The following is a 26,823-nucleotide window of genomic DNA, read 5'->3' on the forward strand; positions in this document are numbered from 1 at the left end:
GCACAAAGCCGGAAGGAGTAAAGCAGAAGTTCTCAAACTGTGGTTCGTGGACCACCTGTGGTCTGCAAGCTACATTCAGGTGGTCTGCAGATAGTTCCCTCTAAGGACCCTGGGCGGCCGCACACAAGAGAATGAAGGGCCACCCACCTAATTAGTAGAACTGCGCAGGTGTGGCTCCACTAATTAGGTGCCTGGACCCTGGAAATGATTCACATGTAAGGTGAGGTGGTGACCTTGAGGGGATTAAGGGGTATGTGGGAGTGGGCAGTGGGGTAAGAAGAGGGGCTGGGGGAATTTAGGATATGCAGGGTTGTGGCAGCCTAAGAAAGAGGCAACTTTCCTCAGCTGCAGGGCTGCGGCTGCCAGGGAGAGAGACGATCCTCCTTCCCAGCCTCAGCTCTGTGGCGGGGGAAGATACCCTGTCCTTCCCAGCCCCAGCTCGGGAGGCTGCTGTGGCAGGGGAGAAAGGGAGAGACCCCCTCCTTCCCAGCCCCAGATCAGGAGAGAGGGTACATCCATCGCCTTAGAAAGGTAAGACTATTCATATTAAAATATGAATTGTGCACTTTTATTTGTAAAACAAAAAAAAGTTAATTAAGTTTTTTTAAAATATATTGCTTTTATCCAAAGCGCTTTACTACATGCATCTGACAAAGTGGGTATTCACTCACAAAAGCTTATGCTCCAATACATCTGTTAGTCTATAAGGTGCCACAGGACTCTGCCGCTTTTACAGATCCAGATTAACACAGCTACCCCTCTGATGCTTTACAATAGTTAGCTAATGGAACAAACAACATTTGGAAAGATCATTAAGTGGTCTGCAAAAAAAAAGTTTGAGAACCACTGAAGTAGACCATAAAGGACACCCAAATACTGTTGAAGCTGAATGTAATGAAGACCTGCAGCAGCAGCTGAAGAGGCATAGCTCCTGTAGGGCGCCCCGCTCTGCATGGTCAAAGAGGAGCTGACTAGAAAGATTAAAAAAAGCAACAGTTAAAGGGAAGAGTTAGTGCCTGAGCACCAGGGAAGTCCTTACAACCCTAAACACTTTAAAAAAACTTGGAGTTCAGCACAAATTCCTAGGGAAGAAAAATTGAGTGAAAATCCTTCAGATGGTATCTTTCAAGAAGTATAATAATCTTGATGTTAAAAAATTAAGTTCATCATACTATCATTTATTTTAACTATGCAGCCTAAGAAATAATTAAATGCAATATTAGTACAATTAGTCTTTGCTAGTATCACTTAATCTGGGTATTTTCCCAAATCCTTGTAGGGCTGTAAATTGACACAACAAAATCTCAGTAGAAAAGAGCCACAGGCCACTTTAGGTGAACAAAATTATCTAAGACAGAAGGGATTGTGGAGCAACTGTACTAGTGTAGTGAGGCTGTCTACCAGAAACCATTACAGGTTATTTCTTCTTTCTTGTTCTCCACACCAGTCTAATTCAAGAAATAGGTATGTTATGGATTGCCAAATTACTGGGACGTCTGTTAAAATCAAATCTTTATTGTAACTATAGGTACTATATGTTGGGAATACAGCTTTTCAACAGATAATGGTATGACCATATGACCTCCTAATTCTTAAAAGAATTTACCCTATGACTGTTTATACCTGCAAAATCCATTTTACACCATGTAGATATAATTTAGCATTAGCTGAACACAGGCTAGGAAATCCAGAGAGCATTTAAGTACAAATTCATTCTTCTAGATGCATTGTATGTAGATACAGGTACATTCACCTTACAGTGAAATGTTATTTATGAAAATTGCTCCGGGTAATATGTTTACAAAGTAGGAACAATATTTCCTTTTTTCAGCTGAAAGTAATAATTTGCTGGGTCCCAGCAGGTGACATTTCAGGAGAAAACAAACATTTTTATTTGTTTTCTCCAGCCAAAATTTCCCATATGGTGAAAACTGAATTCAGACATTACTTGGCCTGAAATAGGAAAAGGTTATATTTAAAATAAGGTATTCTTGTTCAAGTGATGAGAGTGATGTTCTTGCAGTTTTTCTCATAGCATGTTTCCATTGTGGGTACAATATGGAACTAGAACATTCTTATGAGCAAGAAATTAGAGCCTAAATTTAGTCTCAAGTCCATTTCTAGGCACCTAAATCATTAGTTTTCAAGAGTGCTGAGCACCCATTGTGGATCTCTCTGAAATACTACAGGGAAGTACACATCCTGTTAAACATCACTGAAGTCACCTGGGGACAAATGGGAGCTGCTGGATAACGCGCACTTGAAAATTTATGCCACTTATTAGGTGCCTAAATCAGGATATGGAAAATAACTTTAGGAGCAACTTATTTAAAAAAATCTTGGCTTGTATCATTTTAGTCAAGTGTATGTAAAGTCAGCGTTATCAGAGTATAGAAAAAGATTTAGTAGTTCTCCTACTCTTCTAGCTGCAGGAATGTTCACACAGAAAGCAACATTTAAAGATAACTTGGGTAGCTGAATTCAAAAATTTAGAACAAACGTCCTCTTAAAGACTGATGCATGTTAATATTTCACAAAGGTATTGTTAGTTTACTTGACTGAAATCAGCTCACTAATTTATTACAGCTTTGAATGGTCTTGCAAAGTTTTTCAGGCAATGCCTTCCACTAGTGCCACCATACATTTTTGTGGGATTGAGGCTATCTTGCTGGTGAATTACTCATTTCAGGATTATAAAGCATCTGCACTAAAAATGGCTGTCCATTTAAGATTTTTCATGTGTCAGATTCAACAATTCTATTAGATGATACATTGCAGTCCATTATACAACTAATTTACTAAAAGAATCTGTCTCAAATTTTGTGCTGCTGTAGTCTCCCACTTCACATTTTGAAAGCGAAGGTAATAAGTGAACAACAAATTCTGGTCTCAAAACTGACTACTCGCTCAAACTGAGTTCTCCCACTCTTCTTCCTATTCAGTTTGTAAAAGCTATTTCCTACTGAAATCCAAGAGATTTCCTGCAGTGGGCAGCTCATGGACACTGAATATATGAGATATCTGGGGCAAACAGTTCTAGAGAATCAGTTAATTAAGCGCCCCAGAGCCTAAACACCCACAGCTTTGGACATGCACAGAAGCAATCCTAGAGAACTCCATGATTGTTTCACTGCAAATAGCCTATATTCAATGAAACATATACAGTGCTTTGTGGCTCTACTGCAAGAGCTATTCTTCTAGGCCAATATCTCTTTACATGCTATACTATAGCTCCCATTATTTTTGTACTTTACCATAATAACCAGTATTTCCAATACTTTTCTAGTTCTTCTGCACCAAAGGAATATAGATTAAACCCTATATCATCTTATTTATATTGTGGTAGCACCTAGGAACACCAGTCTTGGAACATATGGACGCCATTGTGTTAGGCACTGTACAAACAAAATGTCTTTCCTTGCCCCAAAGAGTTTATAATGTAACACCAAATATTAAAATAGTTCTAAGAATTAGCTGGTTTATATCCTGTGTCTTACGTCATATTGTCAGATCTGTAGAAGCAGGCTGACTCTTCAAGCCAATCTTGATAAAAGATCATTAAAACAATGATACTGAAGCACACAGTCGTGGAATAAGTTGCTACCTTTAGTGATGTATCAAAAACTGAAATCTAAATCACTTGTTTGACATGGCTTAATCAGAAGTCCTTTAGATACTGCTTTGTTAAGTACCAAGGATACATAATATAAAAATTACAGTTAGTAAAAAGTTAAAACGTTAGCAGCAGTAGCTCTGATTTCAAAGTAATTTGTGATCCTGAATCACGAAATTAATAAAAAAAATGGATTCTTTATTCTGCTGATAGTGTTTTCAGTTTAAACTTTCACTTAACTCCATCATTAATGAGACTTGGAAATCCCCCTGGATATAACTGTACTGCCAAAATAGGAGTATTTTGTAACTTAGCATTAGCCTCAAAAGAACTTCAGAGTACAAGATATGGAGGGGTTAGTTATATACTAACCATTTATTATTCAGCAAGCACACTACAAGAACACTGTACTAAGGTCAAGCAGAATTTAATGATATTTTATACATCATGGGCTCCCTACTTATTTGGGAGAAAGGAAACATTACCTTTAACATGATATTTTAAATGCTTATGATTTTCCTATGTTTTAGTAAAAGATTAACTGCTCTGTTGAGGACATTCTTCAGAGCCAGCGTACATGCTTATAGTACTTCTACTGAAGTGGGGTTTCTTAAAAAAACAGAAATCTTGCATGATTATATAAAAAATGATAGAAAGTTTAATGCATTTAACTTGCGGTTTCATGTTCATGAAATAACATTCTATATATGATGTAACATGAACCTATACACAGTTTAGTTAGTGGCCACTAAATACTTCTCATATAAGATGAAACTTTTACTAACCTCGCTGCTCTGATTTAGTTCTGGCCAGGTCTGGTTTAGGGATGGCATTGATGGAGACTTGCTTGGAGGTGCTTCTGCTGGAGAGCTGGAGTAACCTACCTCACCAGACTGATCTCCAACTTCTGAAATGACAGGAACCACTATAAATCAAAACAAACATTTAATTGAGCTCGTCGTTGAAAAGCTGCTGATGCCTCATGGAAAACATAGGTTATGTCTACACTACTGACCTTATAGCAGCACAACTGTACCGCTGCAGCTGCGCCACTGTAACATTTCCTGTGTAGCTGCTCTATGCCAGTAGGATAGAGCTCTCTCGCTGATAATTAAACCATCCCCAATGAGCAGCGGTAGCTATGTTGGTGGGAAAGCATCTCCCACTGACCTAGCGCTGGTCCACACTGGTGGTTTTTTTCACTCCCCTGATTGACAAGTTTTGCCGACAAAAGTGCTAGTGTAGACAAAGCCTCCATTATCTTTTATCCTGCACCCTACAACTCCTTATTTGCCTTTTAGACACCTACATGAAACCATCTCCACCTGCTTCTTCAATTGGTTCTTGTAGAAATAGTTTTGTCACTGAGAGGACAAGCATCTAATAGTGCTTTACATCTTACTAATTCTTACAACACTTGTGAGGAAGCAAAGTATAACTCCCATTTTACAAATAAGTGATTTGCCCAAACAGTTGCTGACAGACAACTCAAGAGTTTCCACTCTTAATTCCCATGCTCTAACCTTCAGGTAGTACTGCCTCTCCCAGGATCCTCTTGAAAAACTAGAACTTGAAGTATTATTCTGTATCTTACTCCTCTTATTGCTTAATATCCATGGGCTGCACATAATGGAGACTGGGGGAGGCTAAGCGTTCCCAAACCTTGCGCCACGGGAAGTGGGAGGGGGAAAAGGACAATGGCAGATTACTGCACAGGCCCATGGCGCCTGTGGCCAGGGGCCCCAAATTGGCTGGAAAAATCTCCCCCCGCTACAGCCGCGGATCTGAGGAGCTCTCGCTCCCTACCACAATCTCAGGGCTGCAATGGGGGTGGGAGGGTGAGAGGGAGAAGAATGAGAGGTGGACAGGCCCCACAGGGAAAGAGGCAGAGCGGGGTGGGACCATTGGTGGGGCCACAGACGGAAGGGGTGGAATGGGGGAAGGGCTCTAGGCTCAGAGCTCTGGCCAGGCTGAGAGCACCGCTTTGATTCTGGCCAGGAATGAGAGCTTGATTCTGCCTGGGGCTGAGCTCTCAGCCTCCCTCCGTAGCACAGACTGAGCTCTCACCCCCTCTTTGTCCCAACTGGGGCCATGAGGGGAAGGGGTCGAGCTCTCAGGCCTCCCCAACCCTGGCTGAGGTCATAGGGGGGCTGGGAACAGTGAGCAGGCATGTGACCATGGCTGGTAGAGGCAGGGCCTTGGCCAGAAGAGGCAGTGCAGGGGGATAGCCTCCCCAAGGGGAAGCTTCACCCACTGCCCCAGTTAATATCCCAAAAAGTAAGGGCAGATTCTTGGAAATTAAAAATATATTATACAATTTTCTAGTCTTTGATGAGGCATCAGCTGTTTTAACTGTATTTAATCTCAAGAGTCAGGATTTATGGGTATTATGTTAACACAGTGATGGCAGACGTTTGAAACTAGGAACTTCTGTTTCCTGGTGGTATAACATAATGAGCAATCTATTTGATAGTTTAGAGAATGCGTATTACACCATGATGAGACAAATTTCAAATGAAAAAAGTTACAGCATTTCACCTAAAATCAAGACCATACTGGATATCAAACAAACTTCCAGTATGAACAGAAACAACCTCTTTACTTGAAAGACATCAATATTGAGAGATTAAACATCAATACAAATTGTAATCTGAATATAAAGACAGAAGAACATATAAAAGATCTATTAAACCACCTAGTCTGCTCTCTGATATCAAAGAACTGTTCCCTGCAATATATTCTTCACTGTTTGAGTTAACCTTCTTTTAAAAAACTCAAGCAATTGGGCTTCCCTTCACTACTTTTCAGAGATTATTCCAGTCTAACAATTGTCATATTTATGATGTTATTTATTCTGATTTTTCCTTAATTTCACCCCATTTCACCGAGTACTACTGAATAATCTCTCTCCCTTTGTGGCATTAAGGTATCTAACAAGTTTTTGAAGCACATAATTCCTCCCCCACCAATTTTCTTCTGAGCATATTATATTACAGAACAGTAGCACTGTATGCTCTCCCCTTGCCCAACTCCCAAAAATCATGTAACATCAAAGTTTTGAAGTTCCAACTTTTTGTGCCCACCTGGGCCTCAAACTGTGGGTATATCTATGTTGCAGCTGGGAATAAGCCTCCCAGCCCAAGCAGACAGACTCAAACTATCTTAGTTTGAGTTAGCATAGTAAAAACAGGAGTGTGAATGTTGAAGCTCAGGCAGCCAGTCAGAGTCTCCGCTGAAGCTGCAAAGTCTACACTGCTATTTTAGTGTGCTAGCTCAAGTGAAGCTAGCAGTCTGTTACCCAGGCCAAGAGACTCACTCCCAACAGCAGTACAGACATACCCTAAAACACTGATTCTCCATAATCTGCTCAGAATGAATTTCAACTAGTGTCTGGCACCATTCCCTCTTTGGGGAAGCAACATTTAAAGTGTGATTTAGGGTAAAAAGTTAGCTCTACCGTGTGTCTCAAGCAAAATTAATGGGGCCAATGACAGTCATTTATGCACATACTGCAGGACTGAGGCTATGTTGCAGACCAGAGTATTTACAGGCAACCTGATGTCAGAATAAGTGGGTGTTCCATGTGACATACTATGGTTACTGAACTGCAGAGTACCCATACAATGAAAGTTTGAGTCCTGCTCTCAGAAGCTTTCTGAGAATGTGTTGCTCTGTCTGAATTCTGCAATAGCTCCTTCTGGAATTTTGCCCTAATAGCAAATATTTTGGTTTAAGAGCCAATACTTCAAAGTACTCTAAAATCTGCACACATTTCCAGAGCTTATTTTAGAGGTACTACCAAGGAAATTAGCAGTAAAGAGGAAAGACTAGTAAAAAGCAGCAGCAGGGTAATGTAATCTTAGGGCACGTCTCCATTACAAAATTAAATCTACTTAAGTTAGGTTGACTTAAAACAGAAGGGGCGGTTGGATGGGGCAGAGGTTTGGGGAGGGGGGTGGTCAGGGGATGGGGAACAGCGGGGGTTGGACAGGTGTGGGAGTCCGGGGGCAGGGGTGTGGATGGGGGTCAGGGCAGTCAGGGGACAAGGAGTAGGGGGCATTGGATGGGTTGGGAGTTCTGAGAGGGGCAGTCAGGGGGCGGGAAGTGAGAGGGGTCGGAGGCCGGGCTGTTTGGGGAAGCACAGCTTGCCCTACCCAGCCCTTTCGGAACCCCGATGTGGCCCTCAGGCCAAAAGGTTTGTCCACCCCTGTTCTATATAATACAAATCACATGGGCTAAAAACACAATCTCTGCTTTCATTTAAAAAACGCAATCACCCAACTCCAGGAGCTGGTGCTTTAAAAACCCCCTATATCACAAGATTTGTCACAAGACAAATTCCCAAATATTGCCAATATTGGGATTTTCTGCTCCCTTTGCTTGCTTGAAGATTTTTATACAGAAGTTTGAACCATGCAAGTGTTACCTTAAGAGTATTTTAGGGAAAAAAGATCATTAAAAGGTTTGTGTTCAGAAGTTTTGTATAAAAGAGTTATTACTGAGGCAAAGTAAATACAATACTTGATATCAAATATAGGTAATTTTGCAACCCAGACAGGGTGGGTATTATGACTTAAAAGATTATTTTTTATTTGCTGCAGATTTAGCTGATTTTAATGCAACAGATGACCACTGAAAGACAGAACACTATGTCTTGCAGAAGGAGATCTGGTCAGAAGCTGGGGCTTTTAATACCTGGAAAAGTGGTGTAAGAATTCTGACCCTAGGTCAGGGATTCTCCCAAGAATTTTTTTGATGGCCTCTGTGTGGGGCCACCAATTCTTCCTGGTAGCTGCACTGACCAATTTTCCTAAAATACTTAATTAACTTCAGGAAAAACAAAAATATGCATATATACATGTCCAAATCATTGTTTTATTTATGTAGGGTGGTTGTGTGTTTTTTTGTTTGCAGACAATAATAAAAATAACGTACAGTTGTATTTTGGTGCCCTTGGCCCTTGCTGCTTCCTCTAGCTCTCCACCCATTGCCTCTGGCCACCTCTACCTCCCCCCATGGATCCCAGAGTGGTGACAGGTCCCCTGGAAATCCCCCTTCAGCAGGGACCTAAGCAGAGGTGGGCCCCCTGCGGTTCTTCATTAGCAGTGGGCCTCTGGTTTCCACCCAGTGTTCCCCCGACCTCAGATTCAATCATGAGTATTTTTAGTAAAAGTCATGGGGCTGTGATTTTGTTTTTTGCCCATGACCTGTTCCTGACTTTTATTAAAAATACTCATCATTATATCATAGTCTTACTTATGAGAGCATGTTAGTATATGGGTATGACGATCAGACAGACATTTAAGGTCTATTTTGAGCACCCGTATAAAGACCATTAGGCCTTTAGATTTAATAAAGAAATTTATGGTTGAATGGTATCGTGGTGATACCATGTATGTAAAAATGAACAAACATCACCACTACCACCACTCCCCCTCCCTTTGGGGGCTTGTCCAGGATCCCACTGACATAATTTTGGTTGCTCCAGACCCTTGGACAGAAGGGACAGCATCCTATCCTCTAGGGCCACTATAAGGGTCTTTTACAGGGAAGTTCAGGAAAAGAAAGGAAATGGAGGGTATATTAAGTACCTATGCATATCCATTTTTGGCAAAGTACAGCAGAGGTCCATTGACTGCATGGAAATATTGACTAGGAGAACCCCATGGGAAGTTATGGGGAAAAAAACTAACTGCAGCTTTCTTAAATAATCACAAAGCAAACAAGGCACAGTTTGAAGGCAGCGGGCTTTCAGGAATTGTATTTGGCAGCTACAGTTCTGCAGGCAAAGTATACCACCTTGAGGAATGAATGTAGAAAAAATAAGAATCAGCTCAGTGAAGCCATAGAAGCAAAGCAGCTAATAAGCTGAATGAGAAGACCGAGGATGTATGTTCCCAACACCTTGTCGCCAGTGAAGCCTGGTAGGCTACAGTAGCACAAAATGACATACTGAAGTTAAAGTATAAAGTGCTAGATGTGGAAATATGTGAAATTAAAAATTACAAACTCTGAGAACACTGCAAAGCTCAAAGAGAACTGAACAATCAGGGTTAGCAGAGGTACTGGAAACAACATTAGGTGAGAAGGGAAAGGAAGATGCTCGGTTTGATAATGAAAAGTTATGCAAGTATAACTCTGTACAGTCCCACCCAATAGTACTCATAGTAGTCAAACAAATTATCTAACGGGAGGTCAGGCGGTGATAACTACCACCTGCCTCCCCAAAGCCTTAACAGTCATTTTGAAGGAAACGGGTCTGTAAATGACCAACTATGATGATTGCTTAGGCATTTAAGGCACATTTGCAGCAGCTGTATAAAGACCATTCGGCCTTTAGATTTAATAAAAGAATTTTGGTTCAGTTGGTGTTGTGATGATGATGATAATAATAGGTATTATTATTCCTACAGGTAGACTGAAGGATTAGGTAGGCTTTCTACAAAATATGGTCCAGGAGCAAGGGTTTAGTTTAATAAGCTAGAAAGTACTGTAAGTTTACCACTTTCTAACTTGACACTGTAAAATAGTGAGAAATTAAGTCTGAAAAGCACCCATTCCTCAGGTCTCCACAGATCCGTAAGCTATAAGTAAGGCAACTGCTACTTCCAAACAGGTATACCTTGACAGTCATCCAAGAAAGGAACAGATTTAGCTTGTTTTTCTTTTAAGGAAATGGCATTACTGCAGTAACCTGGCCCGAATGCAAATTTACAAGAAAAAAAAAAATAATGGAACTACTTCTGAATTACGTGAATGGTTTAAGGCTCTATACTCAGGTGATAGTGGAAGATATTAAAAATGTTACTCACATAACAGGAATTGAAATGTGAATTACTGCACATTTCAGTGCCAACAGACCATAAAATGTCATCCAAGCCACCAGTCAACAAGAATACTGATATAATTTACTTATAAACAGCATGAGACTTCAAACATGCTAAGTGTACATACAACTCGTCTGACCAGATGCTCCGATATTTTTAATTCACATCTTCCTTTCCTCCTGTTTGTTTTCGCTCTGTGACACTTTCTAAATTATTTAGGGCAAAGTCTTAAATACTGGCACAGCCCTTTGCACAGTGTGGTCCTGACCCTGACTGAGCTCCTTAGAGCTACTGTAATGCAAACAGTTATCCTCCAGCTTTTGATGTGTATGTGGAGAAAACTGCTGATGTGACCCCATTCAAATTCAACACATTGGAGGACAGCAATGTAGAATAAGATACTATAGGATTGTTACATACATCTGCAGCCTCTATTTAGATGATCTGGTTGTCCTTTCTGGCCTTAAACTCTAGGACTATGATTTGTGTGAAATTCTAAGTGGCCCCAAGATATTGTAGACAGTATTTTTTCTATAAATGTAGTAGTACATGAAAAGCTTACTTTTACTTGACATTTGATTATCTTCTTCCACTAGCTTTTGCAATTCATCATGCAGTAACAGACAAGAAAGTCATCTCTGTCCCAGAGACACTACAATCTAGTTTAAGGTAGAAGCACTGTTTAAATAGTACACTGCATGATCCGGCAATGGTTTAATCCAAGAATTGAAGGTAGCAGTTTAAATATGATTTGTTACATACTTTCTGATCACAAAAAGTATATGGTTATGCAGTGTTTAGAGGAGGAATTTGCCCAAAAACATGTAAGAGTGGACAGCAAGTTCCAAGCATAGAGCACAGCAGCATGGGAGACAAAGGAAAAATCCGTTAAGGAAAGGACAGAGAGGTAAGGGTGTCATTTTTCAGATCCTTGAAACAGAGGATGAGAAACGTGAATTTGATACAAGAGGGAAAAGCCAGTGATGTTACTCAAATAATTCTGCTCTTAAAATAATTTTCACAATCCATTAGGTGTCATATTTTGGCAGCAACTAGAGGCCTCAATCAAAATCAGGGTTCCACTTTGGTTGATGCTCTGTACAGAGTAGAAGACTCTCCTTTGCCCAGAAAGCTTATTATCGGAGAAAAGCTGCATCCCATTTTGCCCAGCCCAAAGTACACATGGCAAGATATGCTCAAATACTATAAATTGAATTTGAAAAAAAAAATTCTTACATTTTTGTGAATGCTGTTGGAAGCAAGTTTTATTGCAGTGTGGCTTTCACACAAGCATTACAGAAGCTCAATTTATTCGTGTCTTTAGGCTGGTCTGCAGTAGAAAAGTTGAATCCATGTAATTTGATCTGCCAACTAAACTAGATGTATTAGCTTAACCTAAATCGATATAAACGAGGACTAACAGGTTTAAATGCATCTATAACTAGGGGCTTGCACTGGTGTAGCTACAACAATTTAGTTCCACCAGTAACTTTTGCTAAAGCCCTTAATCCTACTCAAAGAAAAGATCTTAATTCACTAAAGACTGAACATTTTACTGTGAGCGCACTCAAGTCAACCCGTTTAAATAAAATAGCAAGTGAGCTCTAAGAATATTCTAGAGTTGCCTACATGAAGCAAGACACGAGGCCTTCACAAGCACAGCCAGGATTAATGGAGCGGGTCAGAGACTATCTACCATGCTAGGGTCCCACAGCAATGTCACAAGAGTTGTCATTTTCATAATGGAGATCAGTGCCATCTTGATTTTTATTTTGGAAAAGCTTTCCCATGATTTGGAAGGCCACTTCACACCTCATATATAGAGCTCATTGTAGCATTTTTGACCAGGAAATTTTCAAATTTTAGATGAAGCTGCAGCCAGCTGCAAAACTTTCTGGTTTAAGGTCTGGTCTACACTTCAAAGTACAACTATTTTGGTTAGAGTTGATTATTATCACTACTACTACTACAACAGTAATACAGGTAAAAGCCTTAGGGCAGATGAATTTATACAGGCATAAAGATTACTTACACTAGAATGGTTATTCTTCCCATATGAGAGTAGGTATACCAGTAAAAAGCACCTTTATACTGATGTAAAAGATTCCACACTTCGGGGAGCAGCTCCACTTAGTTAAAGCAGTACAACTGTCTAGGTGCAGACAACCCAAATCAATGTTCAATGCTCTTAAACTGCTTCATATGTGAAAAAGATTAAATGAAAGTTTCAGATTCAAACTTGGAGGTTCAAATACAGCTTCTGTCTTTAGAAGTGGGCATTAGTAAATTAAGCCTTGGAAGAATGCCCCTAAATTTTTGAAGTTAACGTAAAAGGAAAGATAGCTATTGCACTTAAGTAGAAACTTGGTGCACAACTGAAAGCCAGAAGTGAAATTCATACTTTCGAAGTAGAGAGAAGAAGAGTGTCTGACTGACTTTTAGAGTTACCTATATCAAATATCTAAATCATTTTAGCAAAGATTGGCAAATACTTCAGCTCATGAGAGGAAAACACTGAAGAATGACCACTAAAAATAGATATCCCTATTCAGTGGTCACCATACCATGCACACCCATAGCAGAAGGAAAAAAAAGTTGTGTTCCTACTGATTTTAAAAAAACAAAAAACAAAACAAAATCACCTGATTTTTTTGGGTCAAATGACTAAGATTTAAGATTTAGTAGTAGTACTAATTTGCTACTGTCCTTAAAAGTGAAGTAAGAGGAAATACAAATCCAGTTTGTATCCTTTTTGCCTCTTTATGACGTGTGTCATGGCCCAACTGGTTTCTATTGATTGCTAAATCTTGTCTAATTTTTTCCCCTAGAAGGCTATCAATGACTGGTAAACTAGGCTGATAAAAGTCACCAGTAACAAGGAAGTGACACCTGAAAACCACTTCCTCCAAATTTAACTAACTTTCTGGTAATACCTTACAACTGTCATAGCGAATAGCTGTTCAAGCTTCAGTTACTCAGCATCTTCATATAAAGGACCAAGGAAGCTCCCATTCTAATTTCCTTGGCCTTTCTACAGCAAAAAACAGCATGGTCCAACGGAGAGGGCACAGAATGGTTTCCATTCTCTGCCCTTCCATAGGCTCTGCACACCTCAGTTTCCTCATCTGTAAAATGAGGCTAATATTTTCCCACCTTAGTAAGCATTTTGAGACATATGAAATTTTTTTGTATTAAATATGTATTCAGTGTGTTAAGTATTACTTAATTTTAATGCCAATTATTGTAAGTCCTCCAGCGCAAAAAAAGAAAAGATTTAACATTCAAAGCAAGTTTGGTATTTCTGAAGTAAAATTTTAATATAAATTTCAGGGCTTCTTTATGCACTGTGAAGAAGCAAAAGATGAGCACAAAACAATTTACTTCTATATATATCATTTACAGGAAATGGTAGTTTGCATTTTCCATTCAAGAAAATCAAAGTGGTTTACAAATATTAATGAACAGGACGCATCACATCCTTGTCAGGTAAGTAGTCCATTCTACAGGTAGGGAAACAGGCACAGAAAGATTAACTGGCTTATCCAAAGTCACAGAAGTCTGTGGCAGAGCTAGGAATAGTATTCAGATCTCCTGTGCTTTAACAACAATGCCATCCTTCTTCTCCCATAGGTAACAATGGCTGTATGTAACATTTTCACCAGCATTTATATGACTTAGGAGCCTAAGTTCTATTTTCAAAAGTGACTTTGGCATTTAAGTACTAAGCATTAAAACCTCTCAAGTCAAGCAAACACTTTTGAAAGTTTTACCCTCACGTATTACATGACTCAGGATAGTGGATCACTTCACGTACCATCATAAAATAAATTAAAACTTCTAAGTTTATTTGCAATTCTGCAAATATCAGCTATTTGGTTGTAACCTTAACTGGATTGTCATCTGGACATACAATGAAGGTTCTTTAGCAACACACATCTTACCTGTTGTGTCTTCCAAATCAATCAGTTTGGGCATTAAACTTTCAGGTAGTTTTTCAGGTAAGTCATAGCCATTCTTCCTAGCAACTACCAGATGAAAAGCAGCACAGAACTCATCCAGTGTCAATGCGCCATCTTTATCAAAATCAGACAGTTCCCTAAAAGGAAAACTTACTATAAATAAAATCAAATTCCTCTCTAAACCATTTTATTTTCAGATTATATTCTTTTGTTGCCTTATCTGAAAGACTGTTAGATGTGTATTTTATATAATTCCATTTCCCGTGTTAATACTTAGGACCTACAGTGCTATGCATTTTGAGTGTTCTTTAATGACAGAGATGAGTCTTCATTAATGACGGGTTCTAAAATTAACGACTGGGTTTAAACTCATTTAATATTACATTCTAAGTCTTTAGTTTACTATCCTTATTTTCTGCATTTTTAAGCACTGATGGTTCTGCTCAGCACTATCTGCAAAAATTAAATTAGTGGCAGATAATACAGCAGTTTTTCAGCATGTAGATATTACAGTTTGATACTTTGCATACTTTTATTTAATGAGGGAACAATCTTATTTAAATTAGAATCCAAAATGTAAGTTATCTGAACAGCTAATGAAGGAGACCAAATCTGCGGAGGACGAGTTATTGAATGATCATGTCTGGCATTGTAGCACTCTTTCTACACTGAAATGAAGAGTAAGCTTTTTGTTTAAGTCATTGTGGGACTTTAACAAACTTACCCAGAAGCATGTGTGACTAAATGAAATACGCATGACAAAAATGCATCTTTTTCCGTGCAATTTCAACACACTTTGGTTGTGTGAAGTACCTGACATTGTGGACTCTAGCTCCCTGTTAAGTAGGGGCCCAGTCCTGATCCCACTGAAGTCAGTGGAAAATGTAATATTGGCTTAAATGGGAACAGGATTGACACTAGAATAGCACTGGCATTTTGTGCAGGCGACACTTTCTAGGAAGGAAGATGAAAGGTGCTGACTGATTGTCAGACAACCCTAATATGAAATAGTGCAGTTCTCAAAAATAGCTACCCCAAACTTTGACACTTCACACTTACCAAATGTGAGAAAGCTCAAGAATAGGTAGTTTTGATTTGGTAAAAAATTCTTTAGCTGCAGACCCTGAAATATTAAAACAATAATGCTTAATATTTATTGCAAGCTTACCATTCTAAGGCTCTTAAAGTTTATGGTAAAAACAATTAAACAATTTAGCAAAGGGTCTAAGGGAATAGTGCTAATTAGAAGAGTAAGACTAGCAAAGCTGACCTATTATAAAGACAAATTAGTTTCAAAGCTTCAGTTTTTTTAATCACAGTGGAGCTGTACTGTACCAATAATTCAGTAAACGTAGGACTTGACAAAATGATATATAAATCCACGTCCACCAGCACGCTGTCTTTGAGAATACAAAATTGCTATACCTATAGTAACTTCTGTGTTTAAAGAACTCACCTGGAATAAAGCCGTTTAGATCAGGTTGAATGGTTTTAAACTGATTTACATAATACTGCCTTTGTTCATCAGTTATTTTCCAGGGATCATCATAACTACTCGATTGCCTACGAATTTCATTTGCAGTTGTAGCTGATGCTACAGTTCGTACTGTTGTCTGGTCCTGCAATGAAACATTTTTTCCTCAGTATTATCTGTCTAAAACAATCACATGGACTGCCATTGTCTCTAGACTACTTGCCTTCAAAGTTTAGTTATTTCTTGTAGAAGTTTAAGTGTTGCAGGAAGCTGTCAGCAAATTGCATATTTGGGACTATCAAGCTATAGGAAATATTTCTGCACATTAAATGGTGTAGAAGTGATTGCAATTATGTAAGCAACAAAAAAGTATGGAGTGTATGCAGAGAAAGCAAAGTACAAATATTCTCAGTTACTTTTAAATTTGGCTTTTCAAATGTTAGCAAATTTTTAATTTTGAAAAACTTTACTAGATTAAAAAGGTATAATACTTAACAACGCAATGATACAGAAGTATCTGTTGGGTAAATAAGCATAGAACAGATTTCTGAACTCCACAACATAGTAAATTTGGGTCCACAGTATGAGTCTGCAGTGAAAGTATGAAAAAGATGATTGCAACATTAATTTGAATGAAGCAAATCAAATGAATACCAATAAAATGTCACACCTGGACAGAAGCAGGATGCATGGCTAAAAGAGTACTGGTTGGTGGGGTATCTGCAAAACTGACCCAGTTTTCTTGATGTGGTGGCGGGGAATGGCCAGACCATATGGGATCACCAGTAGTAGATGAGCCTGAAAGCAGAAGAAACAGTTCCCTTTCAAAATATAACAACCTGAGGAAAATTTAAGAAAACTTTAGCTGGATGAAGTCCATGGAAAACCGAAATAAATGTGCTACCTAGAAAAGCACATTAAAATTGTGAAGACAATCAGAAACCAGACTGTAGTAATGTGAAAAAAATTCAAAGGCTATTCTCCAATGCCTTATTGTAATATTAGTATTTTATACTGAACAATACTCCTTTAAATATACACAGTAAAGAAAAAGGATGGGATTGCTTACTGTCACTGGTATTTATAAATTTTAGAAAAAGATCTGGGTTGTGAACAGGTGCTATATCAAGAATAATTAAAATGAAACTTCTTCATATTTTTCCCTTCAAAGAGAACTGAGAAGAGAAACCAAACATTGTACTGAGAGGCAAAGAAACTAATTCATTTATTTAAAGTTGTCATATGGCATTCCTGCAATTCAGATATCTTGTGCTATTTCTATTTTTTTCCTTCTTAATGTTTTGATTTGTAATTCCAGCAACAGCTCTTTTTTTTGAGCATCCGTTTTCTTGATAACTATAATTTAATAACTTAACTCTGTTGCTAAGGTAGTGTGACACTTACTCAACAATACTCGAATCTCAAGTCCGTAAAATTATGTAACATGGTGGTTGAGAGGCTTACCAAAAGCCGTACAGACTTGTTTTTCATAAATGTGTTCTGTTCAGTGAACTTATTTTGATTATGTAGTGTTGGATGTTCAGTGCTTTAATAACTTAATTATACTGATGTTTAAATATCTATAGCAGCTTTTTTTTTTTGGCATCTGAGTCACCCAATGCCAGGGGTATAAAAGTCTCAAGCTCCTCCAAAGTTGTGATTCAATAAAAAAAATGAAGGAAGTCTTGGGAAGGAACAGGATAATCAGGAAAATTTTAAAAATTTGCAAGAATCACAAGACTCAGGTCTGTTTCCTACATCAAGTAGAAAATATTAAACTCCTGGAAGACCAAGGAGCAGTTGTGAAATTGGCTCCCTTGAAGATTTTAAACAGAATGAAGGTTGTACAGTGCTTTTGTACAACCAAATGCAATATTGAGGTTATGTTAAATTCTCACAAGCACATTTCTACCTCATGCATCCAGTGCTAAAGATGCAAGAAGTGGGTTCATAACTTACTATTTGACTCTCATGATACGATCATGAAGCCTACACTGCACATCCGAAGAAAGGAGAAAACATTCACCACATTATAGTCTGTTAACTCTTCAACTTGGAGCCAAATTTATGCAGCAAGAACAATTAAGCTGTTCTTAGGATGGGTGTCCATAAGTAAGTTACCATGAGAGAACTTTGTATATATAAGCAGTTCTTTCACAGAATTTGAGTATTATCAACAAATCCAGGTTCATGGAGATTATGGATAGAGAACACATCATTGTTAGTGAACAGAATAGGCAAAACCTCAAAAAAAAAACAAGGTAATGAGACATAACTAAAATGTTAAGAAAAAATTGTGACTGGGACTATTTATATGTAATTCCAGAATTACTCCATGTTTATATGTATTAAGATTAAGTGTGATGAAGTTACCCTTTAGGCTGGAGACTTGATTAGAGAATATTAAGTCACTTTTTTCAGAAAAAAAACTACTCAGAAAAACAAACTGTACAGAAAACTTTTACCTGTTACTCTATCTGCTAGTGTGCATAGTACATTGTCGGGGTCTATTATACTTTACATACATTGCAAGAAAAAATACAGGATATTACTTAGATTTGTTTCCGGAGAGCTTTCTCCCACTTGTAAATAGGGGAAGTCTAATATAGGGGGAGATGTTAGATTACTTAGTTTCTTCTAGCTATCATTGTAATTAATAGTTTTAGCTATATTAGTAGGCAAAAGGTGCTACAATCCACACCCTAAACATTAACCTGTGCTTGGGATTCCTAGCTGGAACTATTGTTTTAGTTCTCTTGTGTACACAACTACTTCCTCAGACCCATTCCTTGTATGCCAGTGAGCTAGAGTAGTGTTTAATCCAACAGTGCTGAGAGTAAAGGGGGTAGTGATCTCAAATTGCTCTATGCTTCCATACTCTTCCTTAGCAGCTAGCCTAATTAGCCAAAAAATTAAGTAGGAGCAGCTCAACTAATGCATCTCAGAAGAACTTCTCTTCCTGTTTCTGTGCCTGTGGTGGGCCCCACAGATAGTGAGCCAAATCTTCACTCAGCTCTTCATCTCATCTCAGATCCTTTGAGCAGTGGTTACAGCACGACTGGGGGAATAGGTGGAATCTGAAATTGCTCCCATTCCTGTAAGTTCTCTCAGGTCTGCAGCTGGACAAAGTTCTGGACAGAGGCAGAGCCTAGTCCCCATCCTGAACATGAAGTTCAGCTGCAGGGCAGGATTCACCTGCCTGAACAGAAGCAGAATTACAAGAGCAGCTTTAAAGATGTACAATACCTGCAAATGCAAAATACATTCAAAAACATGTATTGAAAATACTATAGTACAGACAGTTTTTACATAACTTAACCAAACAAGGTTTAGTTTAGTTGGTCTGCCAGGGATGCCTACTTTGACTATGGTGGATGAGGGATAGTTGAACTTTCCAAGTTAGTCTTACTGGGTATGGAGGTCTGAGAGAACTTGTCACCTCCCCCTCAACTACTGGCTTACCTCTTAGATCCTGCAGACCTGAAACAAAAAAGTCGCTAAAGTCAATGGAAGGCTTATATGAATTACGGTTCCTGGACATCTTAAGTTAATGTCTTCCTACTTCTACTGCTCCTGTATTATGTTTACTAAACCTTGGCTGCTTGCTTTGCTTTTGCTGTGCATTGTCGGCCATCTGCTAATGAGAAGACAGTTTCCTTCATGATGAGTTTTTACAAGCTTCAATTTCACACAATGACACTAAAACTGATTCTGTGGTGATCATCAGACTATCACTTGTAGTATTTCTATTCCTGTCAGAATAATGGTTCAGCATTTCTATACCATCTGTGCAGGATTATAGTATCAAAAAATTAATTGCAATAATTGCTTTTGCATGGGTAGGCTTGGAAGGATTCTGTTTTTATTTTATAAATTTGAACAGGTAGTTGGTTTTTTCAAAAGTGCCAGTACTCTATTTTTATCCTGTCTTTTTTTTTTAATATACTAAACAGGAAACATAAATCCTCAAAAGATATGGACTGTTATTCTTTTATTTCAATATAAGTTTAGCAACTTATTATAGATGAGTTCTTTTATGTGAACAGATGGATCAAAGTGTTACATATTACAGTCAGCCAGAGCCTGGCTTATACTGATAAACTAAATGCATATGATTTTTTTTTGCTGATAACTAATAAAGAATTAAATACTGTATTTAAAACATGATTTTATACTATCAAACATCTGGTTATTCAAAGTTTAGCTACTACCAAAGAGGATAAATTGAGAAATTAAGTCTTACATTTTATTGACTGCCAGATGAAGTAAACAGCAAAAAAATGTACTATTTATCTGAAAATGTTCCCTGTAGAAGTGCCTAACTGACAAAGTCCCACTGACTTTCAAGTGGACTAAGCCCCTAAGTGATTTCTGAAAATCACTGGCTCCTGAAAATTCTGGCTCCTAAGTCACTTATGAAAGTTTTACCCTTCATCATATGCTTTAACTTTTATTCCTGAATTTCAATTAAGACTGAATTCTTCACAGGTTTTGAGGTGAAGAGAAAAATGGACAATTACTCACATTTATCAGATTTTTACTGAAAACTATGCTTCCAAGCCTAGTCATAGTATACTTGCCATATACTTCCAAAACTCTCGTTTCACCTGAAACAGTAAACAGTTACATATTCAATTTGAATTGTGGCACTAGAATTCCCTAGGGGAAAAACCTGGTAGCACCAAATTAATTACTACATCTTTTAAGTAATCTTAAGGTATCAGCAGAATTGTTTTCTTTTTAGGTAGTACAATCTTGTTTTGTGCTTCTAGTTACTTTTCCATTCACTATTGTTGGTATATGGATTTTTGGGGAGGAGTAGGGGAAGTCTGTGAACAAGTGAATAAAGGTTATTTAACTTTTAACTTTTCGAGAATCACCTCTGTTCCTGCACACGTGAGTTGGAGCTCCCTGGTATTGAGTTCACAGAAACTCTACCAAAGCCACGTCCATTTGGGCTGGACAAGTGCCCCTAGTGACATCAACATATGACGCTTGAGTGCAGCCCCTAACCACCTCAGCTTCTTCTCCTGAACTACTGAGAAGACTCTTGAAGAAAGTTATCAGTAAAGTATCTCTTCACTGGTGCACAGTCCTTCAAAGTCCTCTGTGCATGCACACTTGTGGGAGAGTAAAGAGCAACACCTCTTGGAATGCATGGAAGGCCAAGGAACTCTCAAGTCTCGCCTCTAACTCTGAGAATAAGACTAATGCACAGTGCTTAGTAAAAGCATGAACTGAACTCCATGTGGCTGTGCTATACATTTCTCCTATGGGAATCTGTCCTTAAATGTGTCACTGAAACAGCAGTAGCAGGGTGAATAAAAATCAATGATTTTAAAAAATAAAAATTAGATTTTTTATTTAAATCGGATTTTTTGATAAAATGCTTTTTTGAGGAAAAACCTATCTAAATATAGTTTTAATTAAAATACATTATAGCTCTAAGATATCTCATCATGGAATAGGGATTATAAATTCTAATTCTATTTTATGAGAATATATTCATGTAATGTTTAAAAAAAGTTTTGTAAATGAGGTCCAATAGTTCATGGATTAAGGACCCAATCTTATGGGGTTCCAGGGGCTTCTGTATAGATTATTTAGGTTAATATTTCTATCTACCCAATGGGACTCAGTGCTCAGTCTAGAAGATACCATCAGAGATGCTTAGTTTTGTAGTTCTCAATCTGTGGATTTGTCTCCAGAGATAACAAGCTTAACAACACCAAAAATGTTTTTAAATATACAGAGGTGAGAAATAACAGACCTCAACATTATTGTCCCTCTGCAAATTTGTGTCAATCCCTTACCTCTCTCTAAAAGTGCAAAGTTTCAAAAAGTTCAATGAATAGAAGATTGTTGGGAGCAGAACAGATCTGGACAAGGAAAAGAAGTCTGGAGATAAATGTGAGAAGGGAGGGACAGGCAGTAGAAACAAAAGTGGAACTGTTTGAGCAGCATATTCCAGAAGTCTTGAGGTCTTTCTGAATGTAGCCTTCACTGATTTGAGATCTACCATATCACTCTCTCACTAGAAGGGAAAATCTATAATGCCAGCAGGCCGTAAAAGAGACCCAGTTTGGGAATATTTTAATGAAGTTCCTCTACCTCAGGGTAAGACAGGCATGCGTGCAAAATGCAAGCAGTACAACAAAGAAATGCAAGGCCTGGTTGACTTAATGAAACAACATCATAAGAAGTGTTTTCTCAGGAGGAAGCTGCATTGAAGATGAAAGGAACATGTCTGAACATGCAGGATCTTCAGGTTGGTAAACTTTTTTATTTCATACTTCCTTCTTAAGGACTGCCTGTCGCCCTTCCGCACTATTCTTGAATTCTCATGTTTGAGCAAAATATATAATTGTTACTCTATGATACTATCATTTTAGATGCAGTTGTGATAAAAAATAAATAGCTGTAATAGGCAGATCTTCCTTTTATAATTTCATCTTTAAAGTAGTACCATCAGTGAATGCAATGAGTAATACTAAATGAGCAAAAAGAACAGAGAGTACTTGTGGCACCTTAGAGATGAACAAATTTATTTGAGCATAAGCTTTCGTGGGCTAAAACAGGTAATAAATAACTGCATTGACTTAGTTTATGAGAATCCATTCTCAACATACAGGATTCTGAAGACTATCCACCTTCAAAATCACCATAATTTTCTATAGTTTCAATTATTCATTTTCTGATATATCTGTAAAACTAATCAGAAAAATTTTCAAAATAAATCACTTAAAAATGTATAGTGTGTACCTTCTAAAAATGAAACCTACATCTATCTCTGAGTTGTGAAGAATATGTCTTAAGGTTATAACAACCAACAAGAATGCACTTTTATGGAGAAAAAATCCATGATTAAAGAGAGTCTTCCTGACTAGTGATTTAAATCAAATAATTTGATTTAAATCAAATCCACCCTGAGCAGTTGCTTATGGGGAATGGGCTTTAATTCCTCTCACCCCCATATGCCACAAATAATCTGTTAGGACTAAGACCTTCAATAATTCTCTTAAAATCAAGAGAGCTTTCCTCACATCCAATGAGTGAAGATGGGCTCACTGGGATGGGAGTGAAAGTTTGGAAGGAAGACAGAGACTGGTTGATGTAGAAGTCTGTCACCACTTTAGGATAAGTTTTGGGTACACATGAAGGGATCCCTTATCTTTGTGGGGGTCTGCCACTGAAGCCTGTAACTCAATTCTTTCTAGCTGTTGAAATAACTATAAGGGAATGCAGTTGCCAGGCTCATGCAAGTATAGCGAACAGTCCAGGATCAGAGAGATATGGGTGGATTCTAGGATAAGCCCTTTACTCACAAGGTTAAATGCTTCCAAATTTGCCCATATTTTCAGGTTGCAGGTTTCCTGAACTACAAGATAATCCTTCTCTTCACCATGGAGAACAAATTGAGGTGGTTTGGGGCTGCATTCCCACATAGTCACACTCCAGGGTTAACTGGGAACATTGATAAAGTTCCAAAGAAAACTGTTTTAGTAAAGATTCTATTTCTAGCCCTATTATATTATGAAGTAACAGACCTTAAAATGGTGTCATTTGATTACCACCTTATTCTGCCATGACACTTCAACCATCATTTCATTTCTGAAAAGCTTTTAGCAGCTAACTTTCTAACTGCTGGATCTGGAGTTTAAACTGCTATGCAAAAGGAAAAAAGTTTGTGCTGTTTTTTCTCTTGATTAGGTATAAAGGCATGACTTTTTTTTTTGTGGACGGAGCAGAGAACCTGTTTCCCTTTCATAATAAGTTCAAGCATTTGTTTTGTTTTTTTCCCTGGGAAACTCTGGAGAACTGGAGTAGTAGTATGTTTGTGACAGATCAATAACTGAAGCTTAGTTTGAGAGGGGAAGCAATTTGTATTCAGATTATTTAAAACTTTTGTTAGCATCTGTTTAATTCAAATTCCTGAGAAACACCCAAGAGAATAGACTTTTGTTAGAATAAACTCTCCCACTTAATTGGGGTAAGAATCCACATGGGCCTCCAAAAACTATTCCAGCAAAACCAAGAAAAGACTTTACATTCCTGAATTTAAGGTAAAAAAAGAAAATAAAAGCTTGCACACACCTTTCAGGCCTTTTTATATCCTAAACAAAAGGGCACAAATCCAAGATCCTCTACGACTACACAAAAACCTTCGCTTCTAGCAAACTACAAGATCGCACTAAAATGGTGTCCTAACTGAAGTACCAGGCAGCAAGATGATAATCAGAATGATCTGATTGTAAGATCCATCTCTCACTCTGCCTAGGCAACAGTAACCGTTTTGTCAACAGTAACCACAGCTTCCAAACAGCATGAGGCATGCTAGTCAAATCCTGACAGTAAAAGGAATACTGGACCTTAAAATTATCACTGGCCCCTTGATCTAGTAATCCAATTTTGGCACTGGTCCAAAAAAAAGCATATAGAAAATATCAAAACTGAGAACAGTATAGTTTTTATTCCTTGAGAGGTGACAACACACCCCTGAATTAAAGAGTTTGTTTTTCAATGCACACACAGGTGACAATATATTTAAACAAAGAATTCACACACTTTGGTTATCGGCATCCAACAGGTGCAAGTTTACTAGCACCAGGAAATAGTTAAACTACTATCTTTTGGCTAATAAGCCTTTCAGCTTTCCAAACTCTAACAATATTCTGTACTTTATAAAAGGTTTGGTAAGAACCATTTCCATACATCACCACCCAGATGTTAGTTGGGTCTATGCTTTGACTTGGCCGCCAACACAGAATAATTAAATGATCAAAGAAGCATGAAGCTTGGCTAAGGCATTCCTTTAGAAACTGGAAAAGACAAATGGAAGATTAATACCAGCAGAAAAGACAGTTCAAGGATTAAGGTACTAGCCTTATGGAGACCTGGGTTCAGGTCCCTGCCTGACTATACTTCCTGAATGTCCTTGGGGAAGACTGTCTCTGGTTCTCAGCTCCCCATCTGTAAAACAGAGGTAACAGCCTTTCCATGCCTCAATGGGGTATTGTAAGGATGAATGTACTAAAGACTATATGGTGCTCAGACACTATAGTAATAGGGGCCAAATGGGTAACTAAAATAGATGAAGTTTTTTTCTTGGGTGAGAAGTTCAATATTCTTAAACATTGAGGGATTCAATGTAGAACTTGAGGAGAAGGTAGTACAGGGGACACAGGCAATGAGTTGTCCCCTGCAAAAAGGTAACCCTAATAACTAGTCCTAAATATCAGGATAATCTTCTCTAAATCCTAGCATGAGACACACTGGATTTATAGCTAGAGAGACCTGGATCACCTGTCTGGATTACAAGTGAAAATATTGTGGTCTCATCTTTAAAACCTCTTGGAACTTTTGGAACATAACAGAAAAGTGGCTCAATTTGACAGTTAGCTGATTATTCAAGAGAGACTCAAGACTGGAACAGGAAGGGAATCTCCAAGGTTAGGACCATTGGCAGAGCTGGATTTGGAATTTTGCAGAGCACCGCCCAACACCATCATTCTAGCCTGTACTATTAGACCCCCACTTAAATAAGAGTACTATCACCACTTCTCTCTCTCTCACCCCCCCACCCCCCTTGTGTGTGTGTAAAGCACAGCTATGATTCATACCAAGGTGCTAGTTGGGTTAAGAAAAGTCTTTCCACTGTGAATCAGGATGGACATGGTTTGCCATGAGCTACAACAGAATATTAAAACCTATTCTAGCTGGAAACTAGAGATAGGAGACAGCATTTGCAATACATATAATCCTGCTGCAATGAACAATTTTGAATACAGTAAATAGTGTTTCAGTGTAGGAAATATCTGGAGGAAGTGACAAAAAACAGAATTTAAGAGGGTTGAGTTTTTGGTCAAATTCTGACAGCATTTTAGAGTCAGTAAATTCATTCACTGAATAGGCACTGAATAGGAATATTTTTGCCAGAACTGACTGATTAATACAGAATTCTGCAGCAAACTACTGTAGTTATGAAAAATGAATAAAGAGCAAGTTACTGACGAATCCCTGGAATCCACTGGCTTTGAAAACTACAAGACAGCCACCAGAAATAGCTCATCTGCATTTGAACTTGTAAGAATCTAGGTTCTCAAGTATTCTACTATATGCAGGGGTGAAGAGGGAAGTCAATTTATCCATTAAAAAATGCAAATTAACTAGGGCTGTTAAAACTGTTTGACTAAACCTATTCTGTGGTACTCAATAAACGTGTGACATGTGCACAATGAAGAAACTGTATGATCTTTATATCAGATAATTTATAAGCATGCCTAACTACTAGGGCAGGATACTTGTTGAGACAACATAATTGGCACAACCCTCTGCATACGATCTAGACCAGGGGTAGGCAACCTATGGCACACGTGCTAAAGGCAGCATGCGAGCTGATTTTCGGTGGCGCCCACACTGCCCGGGTCCTGGCCCCTGGTCGGGGGGGCTCTGCATTTTAATTTAAATTTTAAATGAAGCTTCTTAGACATTTGAAAAACCTTATTTACTTTACATACAATAGTTTAGTTCTATATTAAAGACTTATAGAAAAAGAGATGTTCTAAAAACGTTAAAATGTATTACTGGCACATGAAGCCATAAATCAGAGTGAATAAATGAAGACTCGGCACACCACTTCTGAAAGGTTGCCAACCCCTGATCTAGGCTTTCTATATGTCCCTGAAAATAAAAACAAATTTTTGTCTTTTCTCAGGACTTGACAGCTCAAGAAAATACCATCAGACAATTCTCACATAAGAAGTTCCCTGGTCCTCAAAGTATGGTCAATAAAGGATGTACTGAAAAACAGTAGTCCAATTATAATACACCTTACTAATCATAAGTATTCAAATATAAAAAATAATCCAAATGCTAATTTAAAAGATAATATATTGTAACAAGAAATAATACTAAAAGCAGAAGTGTAACCTGAATTAGGATTCACTTGTA

General features: G+C 38.2%; 1 protein-coding gene across 14 annotated transcripts in view; it reads right to left on the reverse strand.

Annotated features, from left to right (window-relative positions):
• REPS1 (RALBP1 associated Eps domain containing 1) overlaps positions 1-26,823 on the reverse strand; it is a 106,929-nt gene that overhangs the window by 33,528 nt on the left and 46,578 nt on the right. For 5 of the 14 annotated variants that reach the window (XM_073337463.2, XM_073337466.2, XM_073337462.2 and 2 more), the window contains exons 5-10: positions 19,234-19,353; positions 16,544-16,671; positions 15,856-16,018; positions 15,459-15,522; positions 14,382-14,536; positions 4,399-4,538 (exon numbers count right to left, since the gene is read on the reverse strand). In XM_073337463.2, the coding sequence (XP_073193564.2) occupies positions 4,399-4,538; positions 14,382-14,536; positions 15,459-15,522; positions 15,856-16,018; positions 16,544-16,671; positions 19,234-19,353 (770 nt within the window). The remainder of the gene's footprint in view (positions 1-4,398; positions 4,539-14,381; positions 14,537-15,458; positions 15,523-15,855; positions 16,019-16,543; positions 16,672-19,233; positions 19,354-26,823) is intronic. The other 9 variants (XM_073337470.2, XM_073337468.2, XM_073337472.2 and 6 more) reach the window with 7 other exon arrangements.

The sequence above is a fragment of the Lepidochelys kempii genome, chromosome 3 (genome assembly GCF_965140285.1).
Source record: "Lepidochelys kempii isolate rLepKem1 chromosome 3, rLepKem1.hap1, whole genome shotgun sequence".
NCBI lineage: Eukaryota > Metazoa > Chordata > Testudines > Cheloniidae > Lepidochelys > Lepidochelys kempii.